Source organism: Rhinatrema bivittatum, chromosome 8 (genome assembly GCF_901001135.1).
Source record: "Rhinatrema bivittatum chromosome 8, aRhiBiv1.1, whole genome shotgun sequence".
In the NCBI taxonomy this organism is placed as follows: Eukaryota; Metazoa; Chordata; class Amphibia; order Gymnophiona; family Rhinatrematidae; genus Rhinatrema; species Rhinatrema bivittatum.
In genome coordinates, this window is record NC_042622.1 from 40,735,008 (window position 1) to 40,761,684 (window position 26,677).

General features: G+C 44.1%; 1 protein-coding gene across 3 annotated transcripts in view; it reads left to right on the plus strand.

Moving 5' to 3' along the window:
* The window catches only part of ZNF335 (zinc finger protein 335), a 141,506-nt gene that overhangs the window by 50,408 nt on the left and 64,421 nt on the right, over positions 1-26,677 (plus strand). For 2 of the 3 annotated variants that reach the window (XM_029612212.1, XM_029612213.1), the window contains exons 10-18: positions 11,538-11,650; positions 11,950-11,968; positions 12,365-12,481; positions 20,679-20,755; positions 21,231-21,391; positions 21,734-21,963; positions 22,339-22,438; positions 22,731-22,822; positions 23,207-23,484. In XM_029612212.1, the coding sequence (XP_029468072.1) occupies positions 11,538-11,650; positions 11,950-11,968; positions 12,365-12,481; positions 20,679-20,755; positions 21,231-21,391; positions 21,734-21,963; positions 22,339-22,438; positions 22,731-22,822; positions 23,207-23,484 (1,187 nt within the window). The remainder of the gene's footprint in view (positions 1-11,537; positions 11,651-11,949; positions 11,969-12,364; positions 12,482-20,678; positions 20,756-21,230; positions 21,392-21,733; positions 21,964-22,338; positions 22,439-22,730; positions 22,823-23,206; positions 23,485-26,677) is intronic. The other variant, XM_029612214.1, reaches the window with a different exon arrangement.

Sequence of the window (26,677 nt, forward strand, 5' to 3'; positions counted from 1 at the left end):
CCACAGTGCGGGCAACAGGCCTGCTGTTCAGAAGAGCAAGGCTGACCTGTTCCTGCTGAGTGCAAGAATGATGGCCATGTTGAAAGCATTATCTGCCGCTAAGGAAAAGGCGGCAGGGGGAGGGGATCTCCCGCCAGACCTATCTCCTGCTAACTTGAGCCCTGGGAGTCCTCAGGACTCGCTGCATGAGCTCTCTGAGGACGACCTCAATTCCCTGGAGTGGGATCTGAGAGGTCCGTCTGGTTTTACTGCTGACTTTGTGCTATTAATGCACAAAGCTTATTTGGCCAGCCAGTCGCAGCAAGGCGGCATGTCCAAGCACAGGCTGATTGAGGAGCCATCCAAGAAGGTCCTCAAACGGCTGGAGCCGAAAGGGACTGTTAGAGTCCAGAAAGTCCAGCACCCCTTGCCTCGGGGAGACATGGTGACCCTCCTTCAGGAGACTCAGACTTCTTAGGGCAATCAGGCCATGTTCGTTCCTTAGTCCCTCCTCTCCTTAGTAGGACCGATCAGGACAAGGAACCGAAGAAGGCTTTGCCATTGGATGGAGATGATCCAAAGGTCGTATGCTTGTTTCAGAGGGAAGAGCTAGACCCTCTGATTCTGCATGTCCTAGCGGAGCTGGGCATTGCGCTCCCTGAGTATGACCCAGGCCAGGACACAGTGGATCTGGTCATGGCCGATTTGTGAGGTCCAGCCAAGACGTTATCTTTTCATCAAATGGTTCAACAGCTAATGGTTCGGGAGTGTGGAGATGGACCTGAGAGTGGGCCAGGCTATGGACAAAATATACTTATTGCCCAAGGGAAGGTTTCTAAGGTGGACGCTTCGGTGTCAGCTATCATGAAGTGAACCACTATTCCGGTAGTAGGGGCAGCGGTCCTTAAAGACCTCCAGGATAAAAAGCTCGAAGTCCATCTCAAACGGATATTCGAAGTTTTGACTCTCAGCATTCGGGTTGCAGTCTGTAGCAGCTTCATGCTTCGAGTGAGCCTGGGGGGGGGGGGGAGGAGGTACAGCAGTTGCTGAGTTACCAGGGACTTCCCACCTCAGGAGTCGGCGCAGGCAGAGTGATTGGAGGCGGCGGTCGCTTATGGTGCAGACGCCTTATATGACCTCCTTCGTACCTCCTCCAAAACAATGGTGTCGGCGTTAGGCATTAGAGTTTTCTTCCACTCGTGTGCAACCGGGCACTACAAGTTCTGTCCAATAATGCAACGACAGTAGCCTTCATCAACCGCCAGGGTGGAACCAAAAGTCGTCTGGTTGCTTTGGAAGCGGAGCTGCTGATTGGTCCTGGGCGGAACAGCACCTAGCCTTGTTGGCGGCATCATACACAGCGGGGACCGACAATGTGCAAGCGGATTTTCTGAGTTGCCAAAGACTAGACCCCGGAGAGGGGGAGTTGTCCTTACAAGCGATGGCCCTCAACTCGTGCAAATGGGGTGCCCCTCTGGACTTGATGGTGACTCAAAAGAATGCCAAGGCACTATGTTTCTTCATTCGCAGAAGAGAACACTGAGCAGAAGGGGTCGACACCCTGGTACTCCCTTGGCCACACAATGACCTACTCTGTGTTTCCTCCATTGCCTCTGATAGGCAAGATTCTAAGGAGAATAGAAGTTCACCCAGGAAAGGTAATCCTAGTGGTTCTAGAGTGGCCCTGGCGGCCATGGTTCACGGACCTAGTCAACCTTGCAGTGGACAGATCCCTGCGCCTAAGTTATCTTCCAAACATACTGCGTCAAGGCCTTATATTTTTTGACCAGACATATCGCTTTTGTCTAGCAGCCTGGCTTTTGAAAGGAAGCAATTAAGGAAGAAGGGTTATCCTGAAGATGTCATTACCACCCTACTTCAGGCTCGGAAGCCCTCTACTTCTTTAACTTATGTCAGGGTGTGGAAGGTCTTTGAATCTTGATGTCATGAGCAGGGAGTCCTGCCTCTCCATTCCTCGGTGGCTCAGATTCTGGCATTCTTGCAGAAAGGCCTAAGCAAAGGGTTGTCTAAACATCAAAATCACAGAACATATAGAAAGACATGGTTTAATGGAACAAAGTCAGCATGGCTTTACCCAGGGCAAGTCTTGCCTCACAAATCTGCTTCACTTTTTTGAAGGAGTTAATAAACATGTGGATAAAGGTGAACCGGTAGATATAGTATACTTGGATTTTCAGAAGGCGTTTGACAAAGTTCCTCATGAGAGGCTTCTAGGAAAAGTAAAAAGTCATGGGATAGGTGGCGATGTCCTTTCGTGGATTGCAAACTGGCTAAAAGACAGGAAACAGAGAGTAGGATTAAATAGGCAATTTTCTCAGTGGAAGGGAGTGGACAGTGGAGTGCCTCAGGGATCTGTATTGGGACCCTTACTGTTCAATATATTTATAAATGATCTGGAAAGAAATACGACGAGTGAGGTAATCAAATTTGCAGATGACACAAAATTGTTCAGAGTAGTTAAATCACAAGCAGATTGTGATAAATTGCAGGAAGACCTTGTGAGATTGGAAAATTGGGCATCCAAATGGCAGATGAAATTTAATGTGGATAAGTGCAAGGTGATGCATATAGGGAAAAATAACCCATGCTATAATTACACGATGTTGGGTTCCATATTAGGTGCTACAACCCAAGAAAGAGATCTAGGTGTCATAGTGGATAACACATTGAAATCGTCGGTTCAGTGTGCTGCGGCAGTCAAAAAAGCAAACAGAATGTTGGGAATTATTAGAAAAGGAATGATGAATAAAACGGAAAATGTCATAATGCCTCTGTATCGCTCCATGGTGAGACCGCACCTTGAATACTGTGTACAATTCTGGTCGCCGCATCTCAAAAAAGATATAATTGCGATGGAGAAGGTACAGAGAAGGGCTACCAAAATGATAAGGGGAATGGAACAACTCCCCTATGAGGAAAGACTAAAGAGGTTAGGACTTTTCAGCTTGGAGAAGAGACGACTGAGGGGGGATATGATAGAGGTGTTTAAAATCATGAGAGGTCTAGAACGGGTAGATGTGAATCGGTTATTTACTCTTTCGGATAGTAGAAAGACTAGGGGACACTCCATGAAGTTAGCATGGGGCACATTTAAAACTAATCGGAGAAAGTTCTTTTTTACTCAACGCACAATTAAACTCTGGAATTTGTTGCCAGAGAATGTGGTTCGTGCAGTTAGTATAGCTGTGTTTAAAAAAGGATTGGATAAGTTCTTGGAGGAGAAGTCCATTACCTGCTATTAAGTTCACTTAGAGAATAGCCACTGCCATTAGCAATGGTTACATGGAATAGACTTAGTTTTTGGGTACTTGTCAGGTTCTTATGGCCTGGATTGGCCACTGTTGGAAACAGGATGCTGGGCTTGATGGACCCTTGGTCTGACCCAGTATGGCATTTTCTTATGTTCTTATGTTCTTAAGTTGTCTTTTAATTCCCTCCGAGTGCAGGTGGCGGCCTTGGGATGCCTGAGAGGCAAGGTTCATGGTGCGACACTTGCGGCGCATCCTAATGTGGTGCGTTTCCTCTGAGGGGTGAACCATTTGAATCCCCCAGTCCATCCGGTATGTCCGTCCTGGAGCCTTAATTTGGTCATCAGGGTCTTATGTGAAGCTCCTCTTGAACCTCTTAAGAAGGCCACATTAAAGGATTTAACTTGAAGGTGGTGTTTCTGGTAGCGATTTGCTCAGCTAGTAGGGTATCTGAACTTCAAGCTCTTTCTTGCAGGGAACCTTTTTTACAAATTTCCGAATCTGGCGTCTCACTCAGAACAGTTCCATCCTTTTTACCAAAGGTTGTCTCTGCTTTCCACTTAAATCAAAATATGGAACTTCCAGCCTTTCCAAATGTTGACATGGATGCGCCTCACGCTAGAGAATTGAGGCATCTGGATGTCAGGAGGGTCAAGTTGAGTTATCTTGATGTTACTAATGCCTTTCGAGTTTCGGATCATCTTTTTGTCTAATGGAGTGGCACTAAAAAGGGTCATAAAGCGTCGAAACCGACCATAGCCCTTTGGTTGAAAGAGGCCATTGCTTCCACTTATATTTGTCGCGGTCGGCCTGTCCCAGATGCTTTGAAAGCACATTAGATCTGGTTGCAGGCTGCTTCCTGGGCAGAGTGCCAGTTGGTCTCACCGCAAGAAATTTGCAGGGTGGCGACCTGGAAGTCTCTGCACACTTTTGCCAGACAGTACCGATTGGACGTTCAGACACCAGACGTAGACAGTTTCGGGAGCAGTGTCATTCACGTGGGACTCTCAAGTTCCTACCCCAGATAAGGAAGCTTTGGTACATCCCAGCAGTCTGGACTGATCTGGGTACGTACAGTGAAAGGAAAATTGGTTCTTACCTGCTAATTTTCGTTCCTGTAGTACCACAAATCAGTCCAGATGCCCTCCCATTGGGGGGTGACCAGTATTTTTCTTGAGAGTCCACGCGTTCTGTATTAACAGTATTTTATTTCTGATTTTCTACAAGCTGAACAAGGCTATTGGTTGCTCCTTATCCTGTTCACAGATTTCACACGTACATAGTTTGCTTGTTTCTTTCTTGTCCTTTGCTTGATCTGCACATTGATTAGTTACATCAGGGGTGGTGAACTCCAGTCCTCGAGGGCCACAAACAGGCCAGGTTTTCAGGATAACCACAATGAATATGCATTAAATAGTTTTGCATGCATTGGTTGCAGAGCATGCAGATCTATCTCCTGTATATTCATTGTGGATATCCTGAAAACCTAGCTTGTTTGTGGCCCTCGAACTGGAGTTTGCCACCTGTGAGTTACATATATCTGCTTTGATAGTATTAATACTGAAGATGCAGGTGGCACACTGGATTAAGAGGTGGTGCTCTTGAAGTTTTTCTCTGTCTCCATCTGCTGGAAGGGAGGCAAAACCCAGCAGTCTGGACTGATCCATGGTACTACAGGAACGAAAATTAGCAGGTAAGAACCAATTTTCCTATTTGTCTGATGAATTATGGAATTTATCGTTCTTTAAAACATTTTGAAAGTATGTTAAAGCAATGTTATTTACTGAAGTGTTTTCTGACTTTTAATATTTTATCTTTTATTGCTGTTTGTCTTAACATTATTTTATGTTGATTTTGAAATCTACTTAGCTTAACAAAGTTATAGGTGGAACAGAAATATTTTTAATAAATAAAATAATAAATAATGGAGAAATTACTTACCTGGTAATTTTGTTTTCCTTAGTGAGACAGATGGACTCGGGACCAGTGGGTTTATGTTCACCTGCCAGGAGATGAAGCAAGCTGATGTCACATTATATATAGCCCTGCAGTGACCCCAGCCTGCCAGTATTCTCTTCAAAAGCAACTGTGGACAGACAAGCAAAAAACTCGAGTAAAATCTTGATTAAAAACAGGTAACCAGAACTGTACTCAACCAACCAGAAACACAGAACTTACATAAGATTCTAGGTAACCCAAGCTAGGGATTGGATGAACACTTACCAGTAATCCCTTGGGACCCAGAGCCCCACAGAAGGACTATTGCACACTCATGCGGCAGCTGAGGGCGGGAAGCTGAGTCCACCTGTCTACACTAAGGAAAACAAAATTATCAGGTAAATAATTTCTTTATTTCCTAGCGTGTAGACAGACAGACTCAGGACCAGTGGGATGTACCAAAGCTACTCCCCAACAGGGTGGGAGGCTGCCTGAGGTCCAGTCAACACTACACATGCACAGGCTGCATCCTCCCAGGCCTGTATATCCAGACGATAAAACCTGGAAAAAGTGTGTAAGGAGGACCACGGCACAGCCAACAGATATCAACAGGAGATGACAAACTAACCTCCGCCCATGACACTGCCTAAGCCTTAGTGGAATGAGCTCTATCTTGAGTAGGCAACAGCTTTTTAGCATCCACATACGTGGCCGGGACTACCTCCTTAATCCAATGAGCTATGGTAGCCCGCAAAGCCGGAGCACCCTCCTTTCTCCCGCCAAGGAGAACAAACAGGCAATCTTTATTTCGAATAGATTCAGAGACCTCGAGATACCACACAACAAGTTGCTTGACATCCAAGGAGTGCAAGAGGCGATACTCCTCTGCATCCCTGACCTGATCCAGGGATGGCAAGAATACAGACTGATTCAAATGAAAGTCCGAGACTTCCTTGAGCAAAACGGATGGAACAGTACGCAGCTGTAACACCCCCAAAGACACCTGAAGGAATGGCTCCTAGCAAGACAATGCCTGCAGCTCAGAAATCCAAAGAGCAGAACATATAGCCAACAGGAACACAGTCTTCAAGGTCAACAACCATAAGGAAAGGCTATGCAGTGGTCAGAACATAGGGTCCGCCAACAAGTCCAGCTCCAAATTAAGACTCCACAATGGAGCCGGTAACCTCAAGGGAGGCCTAAGATGCTTTACTCCCTTCAAAAAGAGGGCCACATCAGGATGAGATGCCCATTCCATAAGCAGATCTATTTCCTGCAACACTTGCTGGCTCTTGGTTCCTCCCTGGCAATTGATATAAGAACATAAGAACATAACATGCCATACTGGGTCAGACCAAGGTTCCATCAAGCCCAGCATCCTGTCTCCAACAGTGGCCAATCCAGGCCATAAGAACCTGGCAAGTACCCAAAAACTAAGTCTATCCCATGTTACTGTTGTTAGTAATAGCAGTGGCTATTTTCTAAGTCAACTTAATTAAAAGCAGGTAATGGACTTCTCCTCCAAGAATTTACCCAATCCTTTTTTAAACCCAGCTACACTAACTGCACTAACCACATCCCATGGCAACAAATTCCAGAGTTTAATTGTGCGTTGAGTGAAAAGAACTTTCTCCGATTAGTTTTAAATGTGCCACATGCTAACTTCATGGAGTGCCCCCTAGTCTTTCTATTATCCAAAAAAGTAAATAACCGATTCACATTTACATATTCTAGACCTCTCATGATTTTAAACACCTCTATCATATCCCCCCCTCAGCTGTCTCTTCTCCAAGCTGGACAGTCCTAACCTCTTTAGTCTTTCCTCATAGGGGAGCTGTTCCATCCCCTTTATCATTTTGGTCACCCTTCTCTGTACCTTCTCCATCACAACTATATCTTTTTTGAGATGTGGCGACCAGAATTGTTCACATTATTCAAGGTGCGGTCTCACCATGGAGCAATAGAGGCATTATGACATTTTCCGTTTTATTCACCATTCCCTTTCTAATAATTCCCAACATTCTGTTTGCTTTTTTGACTGCCGCAGCACACTGAACCAACAGTTTCAATGTATTATCCACTATGATGCCTTGATCTCTTTCTTGGGTATTAGCTCCTACTATGGAACCTAACATTGTGTAACTATAGCATGGGTTATTTTTCCCTATATGCATCACCTTGCACTTATCCACATTAAATTTCATCTGCCATTTGGATGCCCAATGTTCCAGTCTCACAAGGTCTTCCTGCAATTTATCACAATCTGCTTGTGATTTAACTACGCTGACTAATTTTGTATCATCTGCAGATTTGATTACCTCACTCGTCGTATTCCTTTCCAGATCATTTATAAATGTATTGAAAAGTAATGGTCCCAATACAGATCCCTGAGGCACTCTACTGCCCACTCCCTTCCACTAAGAAAATTGTCCATTTAATCCTACTCTCTGTTTCCTGTCTTTTAGCCAGTTTGCAATCCACAAAAGGACATCGCCACCTATCCCATGACTTTTTACTTTTCCTAGAAGCCTCTCATGAGGAACTTTGTCAAATGCCTTCTGAAAATCCAAATACCCTACATCTACCGGTTCACCTTTATCTACATGTTTATTAACTCCTTCAAAAAAGTGAAGATTTGTGAGGCAAGACTTGCCTTGGGTAAAGCCTGCTGACTTTGTTCCATTAAACCATGTCTTTCTATATGTTCTGTGATTTTGATATTTAGAACACTTTCCACTATTTTTCTTAGCAGTGAAGTCAGGCTAACTGGTCTGTAATTTCCCGGATCGCCTCTGGAGCCCTTTTTAAATATTGCGGTTACATTAGCCACCCTCCAGTCTTCAGGTACAATGGATGATTTTAATGATAGGTTACAAATTTTTACTAATAGGTCTGAAATTTCATTTTTGAGTTCCTTCAGAACCCTGGGGTGTATACCATCTGGTCCAGGTGATTTACTACTCTTCAGTTTGTCAATCAGGCCTCTCACATCATCTAGGTTCACCATGATTTGGTTCAGTCCATCTGAATCTTTATCCATGAAACCCTTCTCCGGAACGGGTATCTCCCCAACATCCTCTTCAGTAAACACCGAAGCAAAGAAAATCGTTTAATCTTTCCGCGATGGCCTTATCTTCTCCAAGTGCCCCTTTAACCCCTCGATCATCTAATGGTCCAACTGACTCCCTCACAGGCTTTCTGCTTCGGATATATTTTAAAAAGTTTTTACTGTGAGTTTTTGCCTCTATGGCCAACTTCTTTTCAAATTCTCTCTTAGCCTGTCTTATCAATGTCTTATGTTTAACTTGCCAACGCTCATGCATTATCCTATTTTCTTCTGTTGGATCCTTCGTCCAATTTTTGAATGAAGATCTTTTGGCTAAAATAGCTTCTTTTACCTCACCTTTTAATCATGCCGGTAATTGTTTTTCCTTCCTTCCACGTTTCTTAATGCGTGGAATACATCCGGACTGTGCTTCTAGGATGGTATTTTTTTAACAATGACCACGCCTCTTGCACACTTTTTACCTTTGCAGCTGCTCCTTTCAGGTTTTTTCTAACTATTTTTCTCATTTTATCAAAGTTTCCCTTTTGAAAGTTTAGCATGAGAGCCATGGATTTGCTTACTGTCCCCCTTCCAGTCATTAATTCAAATTTGATCATATTATGATCAGTATTGCCAAGAAGAAACCGCCTGGAACCCCAGAGACAGCCCCTTCTACCAAAGGGGCACTGTAACTGCTTCTTATCTTCCGGCAACTGAGGAACCGGAGACTCTCTCCACTTACTGGCCAGTTTCACCAACTCGTTCCCAAACAAGATTGAGCCTTTAAAGGGCATCTTGGTAAGATTAGCTTTGGATGCTGCGTCAGCTGACCAATTTCGCAATCAGTGTTGACACCTGGCCGCTATCACTGAAGCCATGCCTGTGGCCGAGGTATGGACCAAATTACAGCCTGCGTCCGCTAAAGAAGTGGCAGCAGGCTCTATAACTGCTCTGGAATTCCCTCCAAACTCATCAACCTCCTGAGAAAGAAGCAGACAAGATCTCACCACTAGGGTGCAAAAGGAAGCAACCTGTAAGTTCATCGCCACTGCCTCAAAAGCTTGCTTAAGAATAGTGTCAATCCTTCTATCATGTAGATCCTTCAAGGCCACTCGTCCCTCTATGGGGATAGTCGTCCGCTTGGAGATGGTACAGACCAGTGCATCCACTTTGGGAAAATGTAAATGTTCTCTCACAGCCGGATCCAGGGTGTACAGGCCTTCTAATGTCAGACGCTCTTTAAAATTTGCCTCTGGGGTGTCCCATTCCAGATCAATCAGTTCCTTAATAGCATCCATTACAGGGAAAAAAACAAGAGGCTTTATGCAAGGAAACCAAAATGGGATTCTTCCTCGGCTCTGACATGGCATCTGAATTAGGAACACCCAGCTGTTTCAAGGTCTGGGAAATCAGGGCTGGCAGTTCATCTCTATGAAAGAAACGCAACATGGTTCGATACGGTTCCAGGGAATCAGGATCAACCTCATCATTAGTGCCATTCGGATTCCTGTCAGGAACACCCACAGGGAGCTGAGGAGAGCTGTGGCGCTTAAGCATAGGACTGGAGGAGGGAGGAGCCACTGGCTGAGGGTCTGACCGGACAGGAATGGGGGAAGCGGAGGACTGCGCCTGAAGGAAAGGCTTGTAAGCCTTGAAAAAATTCCACACAAGAAAGGGAATTGGAGCTGGTCCCATAGAACTGCCCTTATCAGCAGAGGAGCCAGTCAAGGGAGAACCAAGATCTGGCGTCCCCGCAATCAAGGGGACGCCAGACTTAACAAAATCTGAGGAAGACAACTCTCACTGAGCGTCTGAGCAGACTGACACAGGTTAGAAGTCATTTCAGGCTGAGAAGCTCTAATATGACAGGCAACACAAATAGGAGTACGCTTAGGCTTCTTGCTTACTGGCGCCATAACGGTAGTAAAATTGCGTGTGAATGGCTCACGCTCAAAAGGGGAATGCACACAAAAAGTAGTACCCAGAAAAAGTGCGGCAAAGCACACGTACAACTTGTGCGCCAAGCTAAGTGTATGAAGAGTGAAAACATTTGTGCGCGTACAACGCATCTGCAGAGCTGACGCACTGCGCATACCGATGACCTGTAGAGGGCAGTAGAGCACGCACAGGAGTACGCGAAAATGCCGCTGCGGCCTACTATGCAGCGTGCAAGAAAAAAGCCTAAATGCAAGACCTAGCCCACTGGAAGCCGCGCAACCTGCCAAGCTGCCCAGTTCCCCAACCCCCAACAGGAGCAGGAACGAACATTGGTACGGTGCACCGAGCACAGAGACTGGGGGAAGTCCTGAAACCCCTCTAACTGTGTCTGAATCAAGGTAAAGCTTTTTTTTTTTTTTTTTTTTTTTAAACCTTTTCTGAGCTCAGCACTTACTGGCTGAGTACAGAGACAGTCTCCGGCTGTAGCAGGAAAGGGCATTTGCCATTACCGCCGCGTTCAGCCTCCTGCACCTGCTGCATTTCAGCTGAACTAACAGCTAAGTCCACGCCAGGAAACCCAGCTCCCAGACCAAGGCACACCTCTGAAGGACCACAGAAATCACCTCAGGAATTCTCAACTGAGAGAGGGACCTTTAGGAGAGCGGGGCTTTCTTTTCCAGAATTTAGAATTTCAAATTTCTCCTTCCAAAAAGCTCGAAGCAATCCCCATAGGGAGAGACACATCCACCATCTGCTGAAGACGGAGAATACTGGCAGGCTAGGATCACTGCAGGGCTATATATACTGTGACGTCAGCTTGCTTCGTCTCCATCTGCTGGCAGGGGAGCATAAGCCCACTGGTCCTGAGTCCATCTGTCTTTTACATTAGGAAAATAATAATTCGGTCATTAGGCTGAACCTGAGCAGTGGCTCTGCAGCAAGGTCACTACAAACTAAGTGCCACCAATACTAGAACAGGGAATGCTGCTAGGTTCTGCACCTTTTTTTGAATGGTCCACCGCCTCCTGATTCCTGGGTTCCAGGACCAATCCACTCTAATTCCCTGCTGACTGTTGTAAGGAAGGGTGGGGTCCGGGCTGGGCTGCGGCTCCGTAGACCGTTATTTATTACTGCTAAGGTACTTCCCCCCTTTTTTCCCTCCTTTCTACTTCTGTTGTGATGGCAGCAGCACCCTTTGTCTTACCAGTAGCTGTGGAGCAAAGAGAAATGCTCCTTCCTTTTCAGTATAATAACAGGCAAATCATAAGGGATTTACCTCCCTAAAGAAGTTAAAGCAAGTGGATAACTGCCGTTAGACAGGATTCTGCTTTATTTCCTTTGGGAAAACCCTGTCATCTCTTATTTAGGAGCATATGTTCAACCATGTGGGGAAGAAACCATTCAAGTGTGAGGAGTGTGACTACACAAGCGTTTACAAGAAAGATGTCACCCGACACTCAACCATTCACAGCAGGGACCGGTGAGAAGGGGAGAGGGAGTGAAGAAATGGTTAATGTGTGGAAGGAGGGACTGAAGATAAATATATGCTAGGCTGGTCAGTGGGTTCGGAATGAACTCACATCTGAAGTCTCTCTGGAGAATTTAAGCAGAGTATGTGAACACCTGATGTGTTTGTACTGTTGAGCGCCTTGCTGTGTAAATATGTGTCTAACTGCATGCATGTGGCATATGGTACCAAAGAAGACAAGAGAATAAAGAGTTGGTTTCAATATGATTCTCCCCAGAGAAGCTACTGACACATTTTTCCTGCTTTTTCAGGAAGAAGAGGACTGAACCGGTGAGTCTCTGTTGTGATGATTGTAGGCCAGAGGGATTCTGGGATACAGAATTGTAAGAGATGGATTCCCAAATATAGGGTCATAGGTGATGACGGTGTGCAAAAGGATTCTGGGATTTGGGATTTGGAGTTATACTGTGATCAGTTGGATTCTGGGATATATTTGTGAATTGTTGGTATGCAGTTTCTGTATCCTAGCTCTGCCCAATCAGCAGTGAGGGAAGGGGGAAGATAAGATTTAGTAGTATCAGTCATGATGTTTAGAGCTCATGTCCTCACTGCAGCAAGACTGTTATGGGCTGGGCTAGGCTTGGTTGGGCAACATTTTGCTGCCTTGCTTATTTTAAGGTCCAGTTTGCTGGTTTATTCCTAATTCTCTGGGGTTTACTTTCACAGCCCCCAAAGCTGAACTCCTTCCCTTGTCCTGTGTGCAGCCGAGTGTATCCCATGCAGAAAAGGCTTACACAGCATATGAAGACACACAGCACGGAGAAACCCCACATGTGTGACAAGGTGAGGCTTCCTGAGTTACACAGTGAGCAATATAACTGTAACAGGAATAGACCCTTGCTGCTGTGGTGTAGTTGGCGCAGCCTGGGGGGGCGTACCCCACAGGCCCACACCGACAAATGGCAGAGGTAGCCTGTGATGAGACTGGTCTGGAGCTTCACCTTTACCAGCCCCTTTCTTTGCAGGTTGAGCCCTTGGCTTCTGGAGGCCAGCAGGACTTGGGCAAGAGACTCTCAGGGAACAGCATGAAGGTCCAGGGCCAGGCAAGGGTCAGAGGCAGGCAGTAAGCAAGCGTAGTCAGTGTCCAGGCAATGAGTCATTGGCAGCTAACGAATGAGAGTGTTCAGTGTCCAGGCAAAGGGTCAGATCCAGAATTCAATCCAAAGGAAGGCAGAGGTAAGGCAAACAGGACTGACTCAGCAGGATAGGCAGAATGGGCAAGACTGGACAAGATGAGGCAGGGCAGGTTGGAGAGACGAGGCAAGACTAGCTGAAACAACCAACACGCACTACCAGTGGTAGAAGGACTTGTTGCTGAGGCAGGGAGGTCTGGGCAGAGTTGCTGACGTCGTCCTGAGGTGCCGTGGAGCTTTTCCCGCCACAGGCCCTTTAAGAGGCACCCCGTGCTGTGCATGCATGCCCCTAGGGGAAGATGGAGGAGGAGCGGCATCCTGTGCTGCACTCAGCGGGGTTGTGTTGCTGGTGGCATCCAAGCTTCAGGGGATTGCTGGCAGCGTTGGGGTGAGTGAGGCGGTTCATGGGGACGTCCCACGAGTTGTCAAATGAAACAATAAAGAGCAGCAATCTAAGCCATTTCCATTGTTTCATCCGCAGAAATGAGATATCCAAAGATGGCCTACCCTAGAACAATGCGCATTATTGGGAAGCATTCCCCGAGACATGTAAATAACATGCCTACAGAGCCATAGCCAGCAATTTGGTGCCTATAGCCAAGTGAAAAGCTGTGCCTTCACCTGCTACACAAAATAAGACACTACAAGTTAGGAGACTTTGTCAAATGTTTGAAGGGAGGGTATGACCATGTGGGATGGGGATGCAAGGCTGTAAGGTGTGCCTAGGGGTGGCCGGTGGGGGGGTGGACACGTGATCCTCAAATTTAAATTATGGAGAGCAGGGGGGTGGGAGGGGAGAGATACCATTGTTCCCTGTACGTACCAGGATCAGTCCAGACGGTGGGTTATGTCCCCTGTCCAGCAGATGGAGTCAGACAAGAACTTCTGAGGGAGGTGCCACATAAGCCCACATCCCTGCTATCCCTCTTCAGTATCTTTCTGACTCCAGCAGACAGGAGCAGGGGAAAATCAGTTCCCCAGTACATTGGCTTACTGTACTAATTTTTCAAGTGATGGACCCAAAAAACAAATCAGAAACTGATCCAAATTGCTGACAAGCAAAGAAACACAAAGTGATCGGTGTAAAGCAGCCTTTATTAGAATGAGCCCGACTCTGGCCGAGTTTCGTTCCCACAGGTGCTGCCTCAGGGGCTATTAAGGGCAAAAAATATTCAGTTTCTAAAATTTAGAAAATAATTATAATACACATACATGTATTACATAAATAGGTGTACTTACAACAAAAACAACATATACATAAATGCTAACAAAATACATATATAAATGACATACATAACTGAAAAGTCAGTGTTATTGTTCCAAAAATAGTGTAAGTACACAACCTCAGTTTTAATGTATTTATATGTGTATAACCTTGGTGCAAAAAGAATATTTTAACCTATATATTGGTGAGTGAACCGTACACACCACACAGTGAAGGTAAGGAATTCATCAGAAAAACAAAAAAAGGGGGGAGATCAGAAAAACAAAAAAAGATGCAGAGTACAGAAAGTAACAAATACCTATCGTTGTTAATTGTCTTCAATTGTGACTGAACATTGATCATCAAAAAACATACAATCCAGGCTAAGCAACTTGGTGTTATAATCTATTAAAATCAAAAAGAAGGGGGGCAATAAATAAAAAGTAATAAAATTATAAATATTTAAATAAAAACATAAGTAAGAACAAAAGAAAAGATGAAAAATAAAAAATAAGAAAAGATAAAACATAATAAATGATATATAATAAAATGCTAAGACTAAAGATAAAATACTAAAAATTAAATAGGGAAAATAAATATAAAAGGAGAGATAAAAGATATTATAGAAACCTAAATGTGAAACATAGGGCATATTGATTTACAAACATGTGCCTTCAACTCTTGTTTAGATTGCATAATGTTTTAAATGTTTTTGCAAGGTGATTTTTATATATCTAACCTGGTTTTAGTATACTTCTTTTAAAACCATAATCGGAGCACATATGGTATGTTCAACATCTGCCATTATCAAAAGAATGTCCAGCCGAGTTAGTGATGTGAGAGGGCTGCTAAGGAAGTGACTATTTAACCACGGTGAGACTCCATATTAAACGCATATTTAAAACACTTTTAAAACTTAAAAAAGTTACCAACAGCTTCTATTGTAAAGATAATGGGGTAGATTTAAAAAATTTGCGCGATTGCGTACTTTTGTTCGCGCACCAGGCGCGAACAAAAGTACGCTGGATTTTATAAGATACGCGAGTAGCCGCACTATCTTATAAAATCCGGGGTCGCCGCGCACAAGGGGGTGCACATTTGTGCAACCTGCGAGCGCCGAGCCCAGCGCGCGCTGCCTGTTCCCACCCCCCCCTAACTTTGCGCGCGCCAGCCGGCAGCCCCGCTCCGTGTTCCGGTCCCGGGGGCTGGTCCGGAGGCCGCGGCCACGCCCCCGAAACACCCCCGGGCCGAAACCATGCCCATGTCGCCCCCCCCGAAACGCTGCGTCACGTGTGACACGCCCCCAAAATGCTGCGTCGCTCCGGACACGCCCCGACACGCCCCTTTTAGAAAGCCCCGGGACTTACGCGCATCCCGGGGCTCTGCGCGTGCTGGCGGCCTATGCAAAATAGGCACGCCGGTGCGCGAGGGCCCTGCGCGCGTAAATCCAGCTGGATTTACGCGCGCAGGGCATTTAAAATCCGCCCCAATGTGTAGTAAGTTTTGTGTCAACAGTACTCACAAATTAGATAGCAATCCAGAAAATAACGCTGACTAGACTGGCAATACAAAACCGGAATATGCAGCTACCTGTGGCGAAATGAAAGGTTACTTATCAACAAACGACAATTTTGACCATAGTAAGGTACAATGTTAGTCACATAATTAAATCGCTTTAATACTTTAAAAAGTTATCGATAGTAACTAATGTGGGCCTCGACAAAATCAATCAAAAAACTTACTGCAACAGTGCATTGCCTTGCACTTCTCCTTACAATGAAAAACGGGACTGACTGCGATGGGGGTATTTAAATGTATGCTCACAGCGTCTCATCGGGAAAAGCCCGCCAAAAGTTAAAAAGACGCCGTTACTGCGCAATCGCTATTTGAACTAACTTTATATGTGTGCTGAACAATGAGTGACCATTGACCAACATTAGTAGGAAACACAGAGGTATTCAACCGGTGGCAAATTGAATACCAAAAAATTAAAGAGATGGAAATATAATGAAATGATCCGTATTATGCTACATAAACAAGAGTTTGCTGAGAGATCGAAGTGCCCCACTATAATAAGAAATACAACTTATTAAAAACGGAGTTTTAAAATCATGATTGCAAAATGATAATGACACCGTAGGGACGAAGTGTCCCAGTCTGGTGTTGAATAAAACATATTTTTAACGGGTTTTTTTTAAATTAAAAACATAATTTTAAAATGAATAAATCAATAAATGAAAACACAATAAAAAGAATAGATAAACCCAAAGATAAAAAGAAAAAATTAAAATTAAATAAAAAATAGTAAATAAATACCATTCAATGTAAAAAGGATGAACAATAGATAAAACGCAAATAAAATTAATATTAATTATTAAAAACGATCCGATAAATGACAAATATAAATGAATAAATAAAAATAAAAGAATGATAAAAAATAATAAAAAAATGAAAAAGCAAAATAGGTATAAAACAAATAAGATAAATAATAAAAATTTAAAAATAAAAAGATAAAAATATGCAGTTAGAAAAGTGAAATATAAAAAGTCAAAACACAAAGTTGCGAGCGCCTGGAATGAACTAAAATAAACATCACATGTTATTCATAGGAAAACACTTAGATCAGTGTCACAATTGAGACCAAATGGAAACACAGTATTAAAATAAAAAATGAATTTCTGTTCTACTCTTAATAACATATTATCCAAATTGCCTCCCCTTGCATTCATATGTACTTTTCTTTATAACACAGAATCTGTATTGTTCAAATGGATGACCTTTTTCAATTGAATGTGCGACCAATGGCTTTCCTTCACTTTGTCTGTTGATGGCACTTCTGTGTTCTATAATTCTCTTATTAAATTGTCTAATGGTCTTACCTACATAGATCAAATCACATGGGCAAATGGCAATGTAGATGACACCTGAGGTTTTGCATGTAGTGAAATCCATTAGTTTAAATACTTTCCCTTTCCTACCAATCTGCAACGACTGGGTTTTCATATTTACAAAGCAGACACTACATCGACCACATGGTTTGTGTCCTGGTTGTGTCTTAGTTGTGGGTGTGGAATACGGTAGTGCGGAAGGTGACAAAAATTCTTTCAAATTTTTGTCTCGTTTGTTGGCCACATGACCTCTTTTCCTTGGAATGCTGGAAGTAATTGAAGCACATGCCAATGTTTTCTGATGATCTTAGTAATTTCATAGGACGATCCTGTGAATGTTAATGGACAAATGATTTTGTCTTTTTTCACAGGTTTAGCTTGTGGTTTTAACAGCTTAGAGAGTTCTTGTGACTGGGCCCTTGAAAAGCCATTGTCAATGCATTCTTTCGGATATCCACGTTGTAAAAATCTATTTTTCATTTCTACGGACCTCTTAATGAAAAGCTTTTCATCTGTGCATAATCTCTTTAACCGGAGGAATTGGCTATAAGGTAGATTACGTAAAAGAGATTTATTGTGACAACTGTTAAATCTCAAAGGTTTGTTGGTATTGGTGGTGGGTTTTCTATGTATATCTGTCACAAATCCAGTAGAGGTGTTCTTAATAAGGATATCTAATAAAGCAATTTCATGAGTGTCATATTGTATCTTAAATTTTAAGTTGTTGTCTAAGGAATTCAACCAGTCATTAAAATCCAAGAGTGCATCGACATTGCCTTTCCAGATTAAAAGACATCGTCTATGTAACATCTCCCTAGTAAAATGTTGTTTTCATACCAATGATGTGTTAAACATTTTTTTTCAAAGTTCGCAACATATAAGTTGGCAACAGAAGGGGCCATGGTAGATCCCATGGCTACACCTTTGATTTGTAAGTAGAATTTCTGATCAAAGGTGAAAAAATTATTGGTTAAGGCAATGGTGGCCAATTCAATGATTAATTGGTTGGGAATGCACATGTCTGTGTTTCTTCCAAAAATTGTTTGTTCTATAATTGCTATTGCACTATTTTGAGGGATATTGGTATACAGTGAGTCAATGTCCAAGGTAACCATAATGATATCATCACTATCAAATGTTGTGTTCATAAGAATATTAATCATATGGGCTGAGTCTCTAATATATGACGGCATATTGGGGACATGTGGATGCAGGAAAGTGTCTATAAATGTAGATAATGGTTCTAGTAATGAGCCATTGGCTGATATAATCGGTCTGCCTGGTGGATCTGTTATGTATTTGTGTACTTTGGGTAAAGTGTATAGTACTGGTATCACAGGATGTTCAGCCTTCAGAAATGATATTTCTTTTTTGGTCAAATAATTAGAAATTTCGGCTATATTTAAAATGTGATCTATCTCGTGCTTTATCTTCTTTGTTGGCTCTTCATCTAGTCTTTTGTAGAAATTAGTGTCAGACAATTGTCTATGGATCTCAGCTGTATAATCAGATCTATTCATAGCGACTATTGCGCCACCTTTATCAGCTGGCTTGATGACTATTGTGTGATCTTTTCTCAAGCCGTTGATAGCATTTCTTTCAGATGCACTAATATTGTGTTTATATTTGAAATTTTCCTCCTTTTCTTTAATTTCTTTCAATACGAGAGTTTCAAAAGTATGTATCACGGGATTTGGTGGTCCACCAGGCATCCATTGGCTCACGGGTTTGACGACAGAGGGATCATGAATGGTGGGTTTGTTTGAAAAAATATCTATAATTTTTCATTTGAATTTGAAGAGTTCAGTTCTGGTTCTAAACGCATTGTATGTAGCAGTCGGTACGAAAGACATACCTTTGCTTAGAATAGATAATTCTTCTGGGTTTAGTATTCTATCTGAAATGTTGAGGACACGATTGTCGTTCTCAAATGTATTATTTTTTATTGGTAATGGTTCTGGTATCCCCTGCCTCTTTCTCTCCCCCTCCCTCTTCCTCTCCCTCTCACTGGCGTCATGTCCCACTTTTTCTCCTGCACATCTGCTTTTGATGAATTTTTTTTCCAAAATTTTCCTAGTTGAAAAACCTGGTAGACTGGTTTGGGCTGGCTGGGACATTCTTGATTTGTGCTAAATAAAGGTGCTAAAGGATCAAAGTTATCACCATTATCACTATGTATGCGTTTGGTCCCTCTGTCAATGTTCAGGCTAGTGTGATGTCTGTTATCACGTTTGTCACCATTAATATCCTTATCCTTGGTCTGTAAGTGATAAGGAGCAACATAGTTGCTTCTAATGTTGAAACTATTATTGTATTTGTTGTTGTATTTATCATGTCTTTGCCAAGGATATACGGTGTTATTTCTATAATCATTTTCATCCCTTTTGAGCTTGTCATATTTTATACTCTTAAGGTCCTTAGTGAATTTCTCCAAATTGACCTTGTAATCCTCATAAATAAGGTCAAAGCACAAATCTTTTTCTTTCAGAAACTGTAATTGTTGATCCAATTCAGCTTTGAGTTTTTCTTCTCTTTCTTTGGCAGTTTTTATGATTAATATCATTAAATCCAACGAACATTTGTTCAAGATGGCCTCCCAGCTGTTCATAAAGGTGGTATCTTCTTGATACATACTCGGGGGCTTGTTGATCCTCAAACCTCTTGGAATCCTTTTATATCTGCAATAGTCTAGAAGTGTAGAAGCGTGTAAACCACTTCTTACTACCCCTTTGTTGAGATTTATAGCTTCTTCCCATTTCTTCAAGAAGTCATCAAATGTCTCATTGTCTTTGAAGAACGGTTCAGATGGCAGTAAATCATTAAGTGTGCCGTCATCATAACTTAGTATGTCCTTCCACGGAGAGAAGGACATTGCCGATAGAAGGGAATATTTTTTGCCCTTAATAGCCCCTGAGGCAGCTCCTGTGGGAGCGAAACTCGGCCAGAGTCGGGCTCATTCTAATAAAGGCTGCTTTACACCGATCACTCCGTGTTTCTTCGCTTATCACTAATTTTTCAAGTGAAAGGGAGTGTGGCCAGGTTGGAGCCTGCTGGCCCACAATTTGTGGTTTTTTGTTTTTTTCTTTAAATGAAATCTAACAACTGGCCATGTTTAAAGTTATCCAGCTATGGTTAGATAATTTGAATTGGGGCTAATCAGTGAGATGTTTATCCCACTGAATATCCAGCTGGATAACTTGTCCACTAAACATCCTCCTGAATATGGACTCCATAATTTCTAAGGGAAAAAGGATCCTCAGAAAAATCTCCTTCAGTACATTTTTCCCAGGGCATTAATCAAAGCAGAAGTATGTACTTAGTTTTGCTTTGATTGTTGGTGTGTAAAACATATCCACAGTGTTTGCACCAGTGCAGGCAATTTAATTATTAAGAACATAAGAAATTGCCATGCTGGGTCAGACCAAGGGTCCATCAAGCCCAGCATCCTGTTTCCAACAGAAGCCAAACCAGGCCACAAGAACCTGGCAATTACTCAAACACTAAGAAGATCCCATGCTACTGATGCAATTAATAGCAGTGGCTGTTCCCTAAGTAAGCTTGAATAATAGCAGGTAATGGACTTCTCCTCCAAGAACTTATCCAAACCTTTTTGAACCCAGCTACACTAACTGCACTAACCACATCCTCTGGCAACAAATTCCAGAGCTTAATTGTGCCATAATGTAGCACAGCGAGGTGGGGATTTTGTGTGTATGACTGGTCCTGAGACAGATGCTTTGCTTTGTTTACTGCAGTGTGGGAAGTCGTTTAAGAAGCGCTATACCTTTAAGATGCACTTGTTGACTCACATTCAGACTGTTGGCAACAATAGGTAGGATCCTGTCAGTCTTTACTCTCCAGCTTCCTATGCGCACAGTCTGCCCTATATAGCCAGGGGTGCTCCTCCTTCCTCGTGGCTTGTGACAGTCATTTGAACATTGCTGCTCACAGTTTTCCCTTTGTATGCATGTCCATCTGAATGTTGGCTGTTTTCCTTACGCTTCAGAATAATCTGCTTGCTGACCTTTCTTGCGCTACTTGGAGTATAACATGCAGGTTAGCACCCCTTCAGTATACCGTCTTCTCGCAGCCCCTTAGTGCAGCTTGCATGTCAGCATCCATCCTTCAGCATAATCCTGCCCCTTTTGCATCCCCTTTGTATAATTTACTTCCTCTCGCACTCCCTTGCAATGTTTAGTCTTATCTGGACCCCCTTGCAGGACCTCGGTATAATGTGCATGCAGAATTCTCTTCTAGCTCCCCTGTCCTTGCACAGTGTGATCACGGATTGCTTCTCTGCTTTGCAGGTTTAAGTGTGAATTCTGTGAATACATTGGTGATGATAAGAAGCTTTTGCTGAATCACCAGATCACCCACATGAATGACAAGCCTTTCAAATGCCACTTCTGCAAGTACTCCACCTTTCGGGAGGACTTCCTCGTGTCGCACCTTGCCGTGAAGCACACAGGTAATGCATGCTATGAAGCACGTTTAAACCTGCTTCACGCTGGCATTATTTTGGCACATAGGTGACTCAACTCTTGCTGTGAGTAGCATGGGGAAATTTCTGCCTCTGCCAGCATTAGACGGCATTACAGGCGTGTCATCCACTATGCATTACTGTGAAATAATGATGGATCGAAATCTTTTGGGTAACAGTCCCCAGGAAAAAAAAATGGATTTCATGGCATGTTGCATTTGACCTTCTTTATTCCTCTTTGTCATTTTCCCTCATATTTGTGCACCCCTTTCCCATGTGCCTCCTCTCGCCTTCAATCCTTTGCTCTCTTCTGCCTCTTTCCCTTCCCAGGTGGAAAGCCCTTTGCATGCGATTATTGCCATTTCACCACCAAGCACAAAAAGAACCTCCGTCTCCACGTCCAGTGCCGCCATGCAGTCAAATTCCAGGAGTGGGTGAAGACGCACCCAGAGGAACCTCCCTGCCGCCGGCGCCCTTTCTTCACCCTTCAGCAGATCGAGGAGCTGAAACAGCAGCACACGCAGCTGCAGGTGACAGACGAGATCATCTGCAGCCCCACGGTACAGCCTTACCCCACCTTCTCTGCACTTTTGCACACTATAGCCGTCTTTCTGTCATCCCAGTTGGGCATTTATTTATTTATTGCTGAGTTTTATATACCGTCATTCGGAAAGCCATCATAACGGTTTACAAAGTTCAGATTACAATGTTTATCACAGTTGGTAAAATAATAAACTGGGAGCATATTAAACAGAGACAACCGATTACAGAAAAAATTGGTGCATGCACTATGGGTTGCACCAAGGGGTGCACAAAGGCATCCATCATCTGATTTTCTTTCCAGCTTTGCTTTTTATGTTTTTTCTCTACTTTGCTCTTTCCCTCCTCGTTTTTTGTGCACATTAGGGATTTTCTTCTTTGTTTTGATTGTGTAGGTCTCTTCCGAAGCTGTGACCTATCACACTGTCCAGGCGTTGCCGCCAGAGGGAACTCCAGGGGGATCGCTAGTACCTCAAAGTTATATATATGAACAAGGTGAGATTCTCATTATAGGCAGCAGAAAAGGCCTTTCTGTATCCTACAGAACATTTTCCTCTGTACAGTATCAGGATAGAGGCGATCTCAGTTGACAGTGGGATTACTGGTGAAGGGATACCTGGCAAGTGGTATTATATCTGAAAGCAGGTATTTTAAAGGCTAGTGAAATCTCTGGTAAGTGGTATTATAACTGGAGCTGGGTGCTTGTAAGGATTAGGAGATCTCTGTTAAATAAGGGAGAATGTGTGGCAAGTTAAGATTTAACACCATTTTTTTCCCCCCACTTCAGCAGGGGAGTCAGCGGACCTTGCCACACAGACGGCGTTGGATCTCTTGTTGAACATGAGAGTGCAGAGAGACCTGACAACTGGGTCACTGCAGGTACCTCGAGATCACAATATCTAATGAATGAGCCAGAGTGAGACTGAAAGCAGCTCTGAGGAAGCTGTGTCCAACTTTTCTGGCCAGAGGGAAGTCTCTATAGTGAAAGAAAAACAGGGAAATTCAGCATGATAACTCACCGGGAACTGTACTGGAGAGTGAGGAAAAAAGAGGCCTATTCAGGGCAGGTACAATTATTTTGTAGGTGCCTTCCTTTCATCTTTCTAATAAATAGAGAAGAACCTCAGATGAAGTACTAGGAATTAAAGAAAGTGATATCACGAAATGTCCAAGCAATATAAAAAAAAAAAAGAGAGCTGTAGGTGATTCATAACACATGGTACTCTCTTCCCCCATCACATCTTAGCTGACATTTTTCTGCAGGTGGCTGTGGTAAAATCAAACCCGTTAGGTGAAGTCCAGGCATCTGATGTTACCACGAGCCCCCAGGAGCAGTTGAGCTCCACCCTACAACATCAGAAGGTGGTGACCCTGCATGTGGATGAGCATGGAGAGGCCGTGGTGCAGGAAGAAGCCTTTGAGGAGGCTATTGACACGTCTGAGATACAGCAGATCACCATCAACCCTTTTGGGTCAGCAGCTGAATACAGTATCATCACCCCAGGAGGCGAGGAAATCCAGACGACGGCAGCATTGTACAGGTCAGGGGGAAGTGCAGATACAGCATCACCTCATGAGATGACAGTAATGTACAGGTCAGGGGGAGGGGCAGGAACAGTAGCACTGCAGGAGGCAAGGAAATCAGACAACAGCACTGTAGAAGTCAGAGGGAGGGGGAGATATAGTCTTACTCCCAGGAAATGAAGAGATTCACACAAGATCAGTATAGGCTTGGTGTGGGGAGGATAAATAATAAACGTGGATAAGGGTGAGCCAGTGGATATAGTGTATTTGGATTTTGAGATGACATTTGACCATGACTCTCATGGGGGAATTAAAGTCATGGGATAGCAGGATTGTGAGAAATTGCATATCCTCCCTGTTGAGACTGGGAATGTGAATGACAGATGAAATTTAATGTGAAGAAGTACAAAGGGATGCACGTAGTTTATTTTTCCCTAATTACACAATGTTAGATTCCATATTGAGAGTCACCACCCAGAAAAAGGATCTAGGTGTCATCATGGACGATATGTTGAAATCCTCAGCTCAGAGTATGATGACAGTCAAAAAAGCAAACAGAATGCTAGGAATTATTAGGAAAGGAATGGAAAATAATACAGAGAATATCTTAATACCTTTGCATCGCTCCATGGGACAATCATGCTGTGTGCTATATGCAATTCTGGTTGTCGCGCTTCAAAAAAGATATAGCAGAACTGGAAAAGGTTCAGAGAAGGGTGACCAAATGAGAAAGGGGATGGAAGGATTTTCCTATGAGAAAAGGCTAAAGAGATTAAGGCTCTTCAGCTTGGAGAAGAGATGGCTATGGAGGGATATCATAGAGGTCTACAAAATTATGAGTCGAGTTGAATGAGTAAATGGAAATCAGTTATTTACTCTTTCAAAAAATAAAAAAGGCTAAGGGACATTCCATGAAGTTACTACGTAGCACATTTTAAAACAAGCTGGAGAAAATGTTTTCATTCAGTGCACAATTAAGTTCTGAAATTCATTGCCAGAGAATGTGATAAAGGTAGTTAGCAAAACTGAGTTTAAAAAAAAAAAAAGGGGGTTTGGAGAAGTTTCTAGAGGAAAAAGTCTATAAACCGTTATTCCCTGTACATACCCGGATCAGTCCAGACTCCTGGGTTTATTCATCCGTGCCAGCAGGCGGAGACAGAGAAAGTAAAACTGACACTGCTTTATATACCCTGATGCCACCTGCAGTTCCTCAGTATTTCTGTCTCCAGCAGTGGGTGACTGATGCTTAAACCTGCAGTTTTGGTCCAGTATTTATTTATTTTTATTCTAGCCTGAGCCTTCCTCCCAGGGGTCGGGGTTTCTTGTGAGGTACACCTACCCTGTTTGGTTGAGGTGGGGAGGGGCTGAGGGTCGGTGATCCTTTTGTACACCCGCTCCCCAGGTAACCGTGAGGTGCACATCTGGTGGTCCAGATCCCTCCCTTTTACGTGTTGGCTCCTTAATTGGTTTTCCTCACTTTCCTCTCCTGTTTTAATTCACTTGCTGAATTGAGCTGGACAGCTCTTTTCAGTACTAGGAGTAGGAACTTTACAGTGAGGCTGTTTTAGAGCAGTAAAGTTTTGGGGGGGAAAAAAAGGGGCAGCAGGAACAGGTAGGACGACAGCTTGGGTCGCCCCCCCCGCACAGTTTCGGCAGGTTTTTCGTCGGTATTTTTCGATTTTTTTTCTACTTTTTTTTATTTGCTGTTTCATCAGGCCGCCGGCGATGCGATGGTGAGGGGGGGTGGCTTGCCATGCTTGTGGATCAACTCCCACGCAGCTGAATTGCCGCGGTTTGTGTACTGCCAAACGTCGGAGGGTTGTTTCTTCTCCTTCACTGCAGCTCCGAGCGGTTCAATCTGCATGCTGCAGCCCGATGCGTTAACGCGGGAACAGCGGACATTTTAGACCCCCTGGCGGTCAGGCCCACGTTTTCTGGGCCTGAAGAGGATCTTCCTCCGGTTCTGTCCCCGGTGCTTCCAGGTTCTATTGAGGGACAGGGGGCCTTGGCAGGACCCCAGGGGGGGGCCCCTTTTTGGCGAATGTGGACAGTGTGCGGGCCCCGGCTTCTTTTTCGCCCGAATTTGTGCTTCTTATACACAAGGCCTTTTTGGCACAGTATGAGCTGGCACCATCAACGCTACCCTGAGGTTTATGGTCTTGGGGCAGCACTTCCAGTTTCAGGCGCTCCCGTTCGGATTGGCCACAGCGCCTTGTACCTTTACCAAGGTTATGGTGGTTGCTGCGGCAGAGTTACGGCGGCAGGGTTTCCTCGTCCATCCTTATCTAGACTATTGGCTCATTCGCGCAAAGTCTGAGGCCAATTGCCATGCAGCAGTGCAAGCGGTACTTCAGACCTTGCGGTCGTTAGGCTGGGTGGTGAATTTGGCCAAGAGCCACCTAGTTCCGTCCCAAACTCTGGAGTATCTGGGAGCATTTTTCGACATCAGCCAAGGCAGAGTCTTTCTGACGGACGAGAGAGTGCGCAAGCTACAATCTCAGATTCAGCGATTAGTGCACTTGCGAGTCCCCAGAGCTTGGGATGTGTTGCAGGTCCTCGGTTCCATGACTTCCACCTTGGATCTGGTGCCATGGGCCTTTGCTCATATGCGTCCCCTTCAGAGAGCGCTTCTGGTCCAGTGGAGTCCAGTGTTGGCGAAGTATCACCAGCCCGTTCCTCTCCCTCCTGCGACCAAGGACAGTCTGACATGGTGGCTACACACACCCAACCTGCTGTGGGGGGTAGCCTTGGAGGTTCCGGATTGGGTGATTCTGACTATGGATGGCAAATCTCTCTGGTTGGGGAGCAGTTTGTCAGAGTCAAGTGGCTCAGGACACCTGGTCAAACGTAGAGGCGTCTTGGTCTATCAATCGCTTTGAAGCCAAGGCAGTGCGTTTGGCTTTGCTTGCCTTTCAGCCTTTGGTTCAGGGACGTTCGGTGTGAGTTCTCTCGGACAATGCGACAATGGTAGCCTACATAAACAGATAAGGAGGCACCAAGAGCCATGCGGTGTCGCTGGAAGTTCAGGAATTGATCCTGTGGGAAGAACAGCATTTAGTCCAAATATCGGCGTCTCGTATTGCTGGAGTTGAGAAATGTACAAGCTGATTATCTCAGTTGCACGCTACTAGATCTGGGGGAATGGGAGTTGTTGGACGAGGCGATGCAGCTCATTTGTGAGAAATGGAGCTGTCCTCGGATCGATCTGAT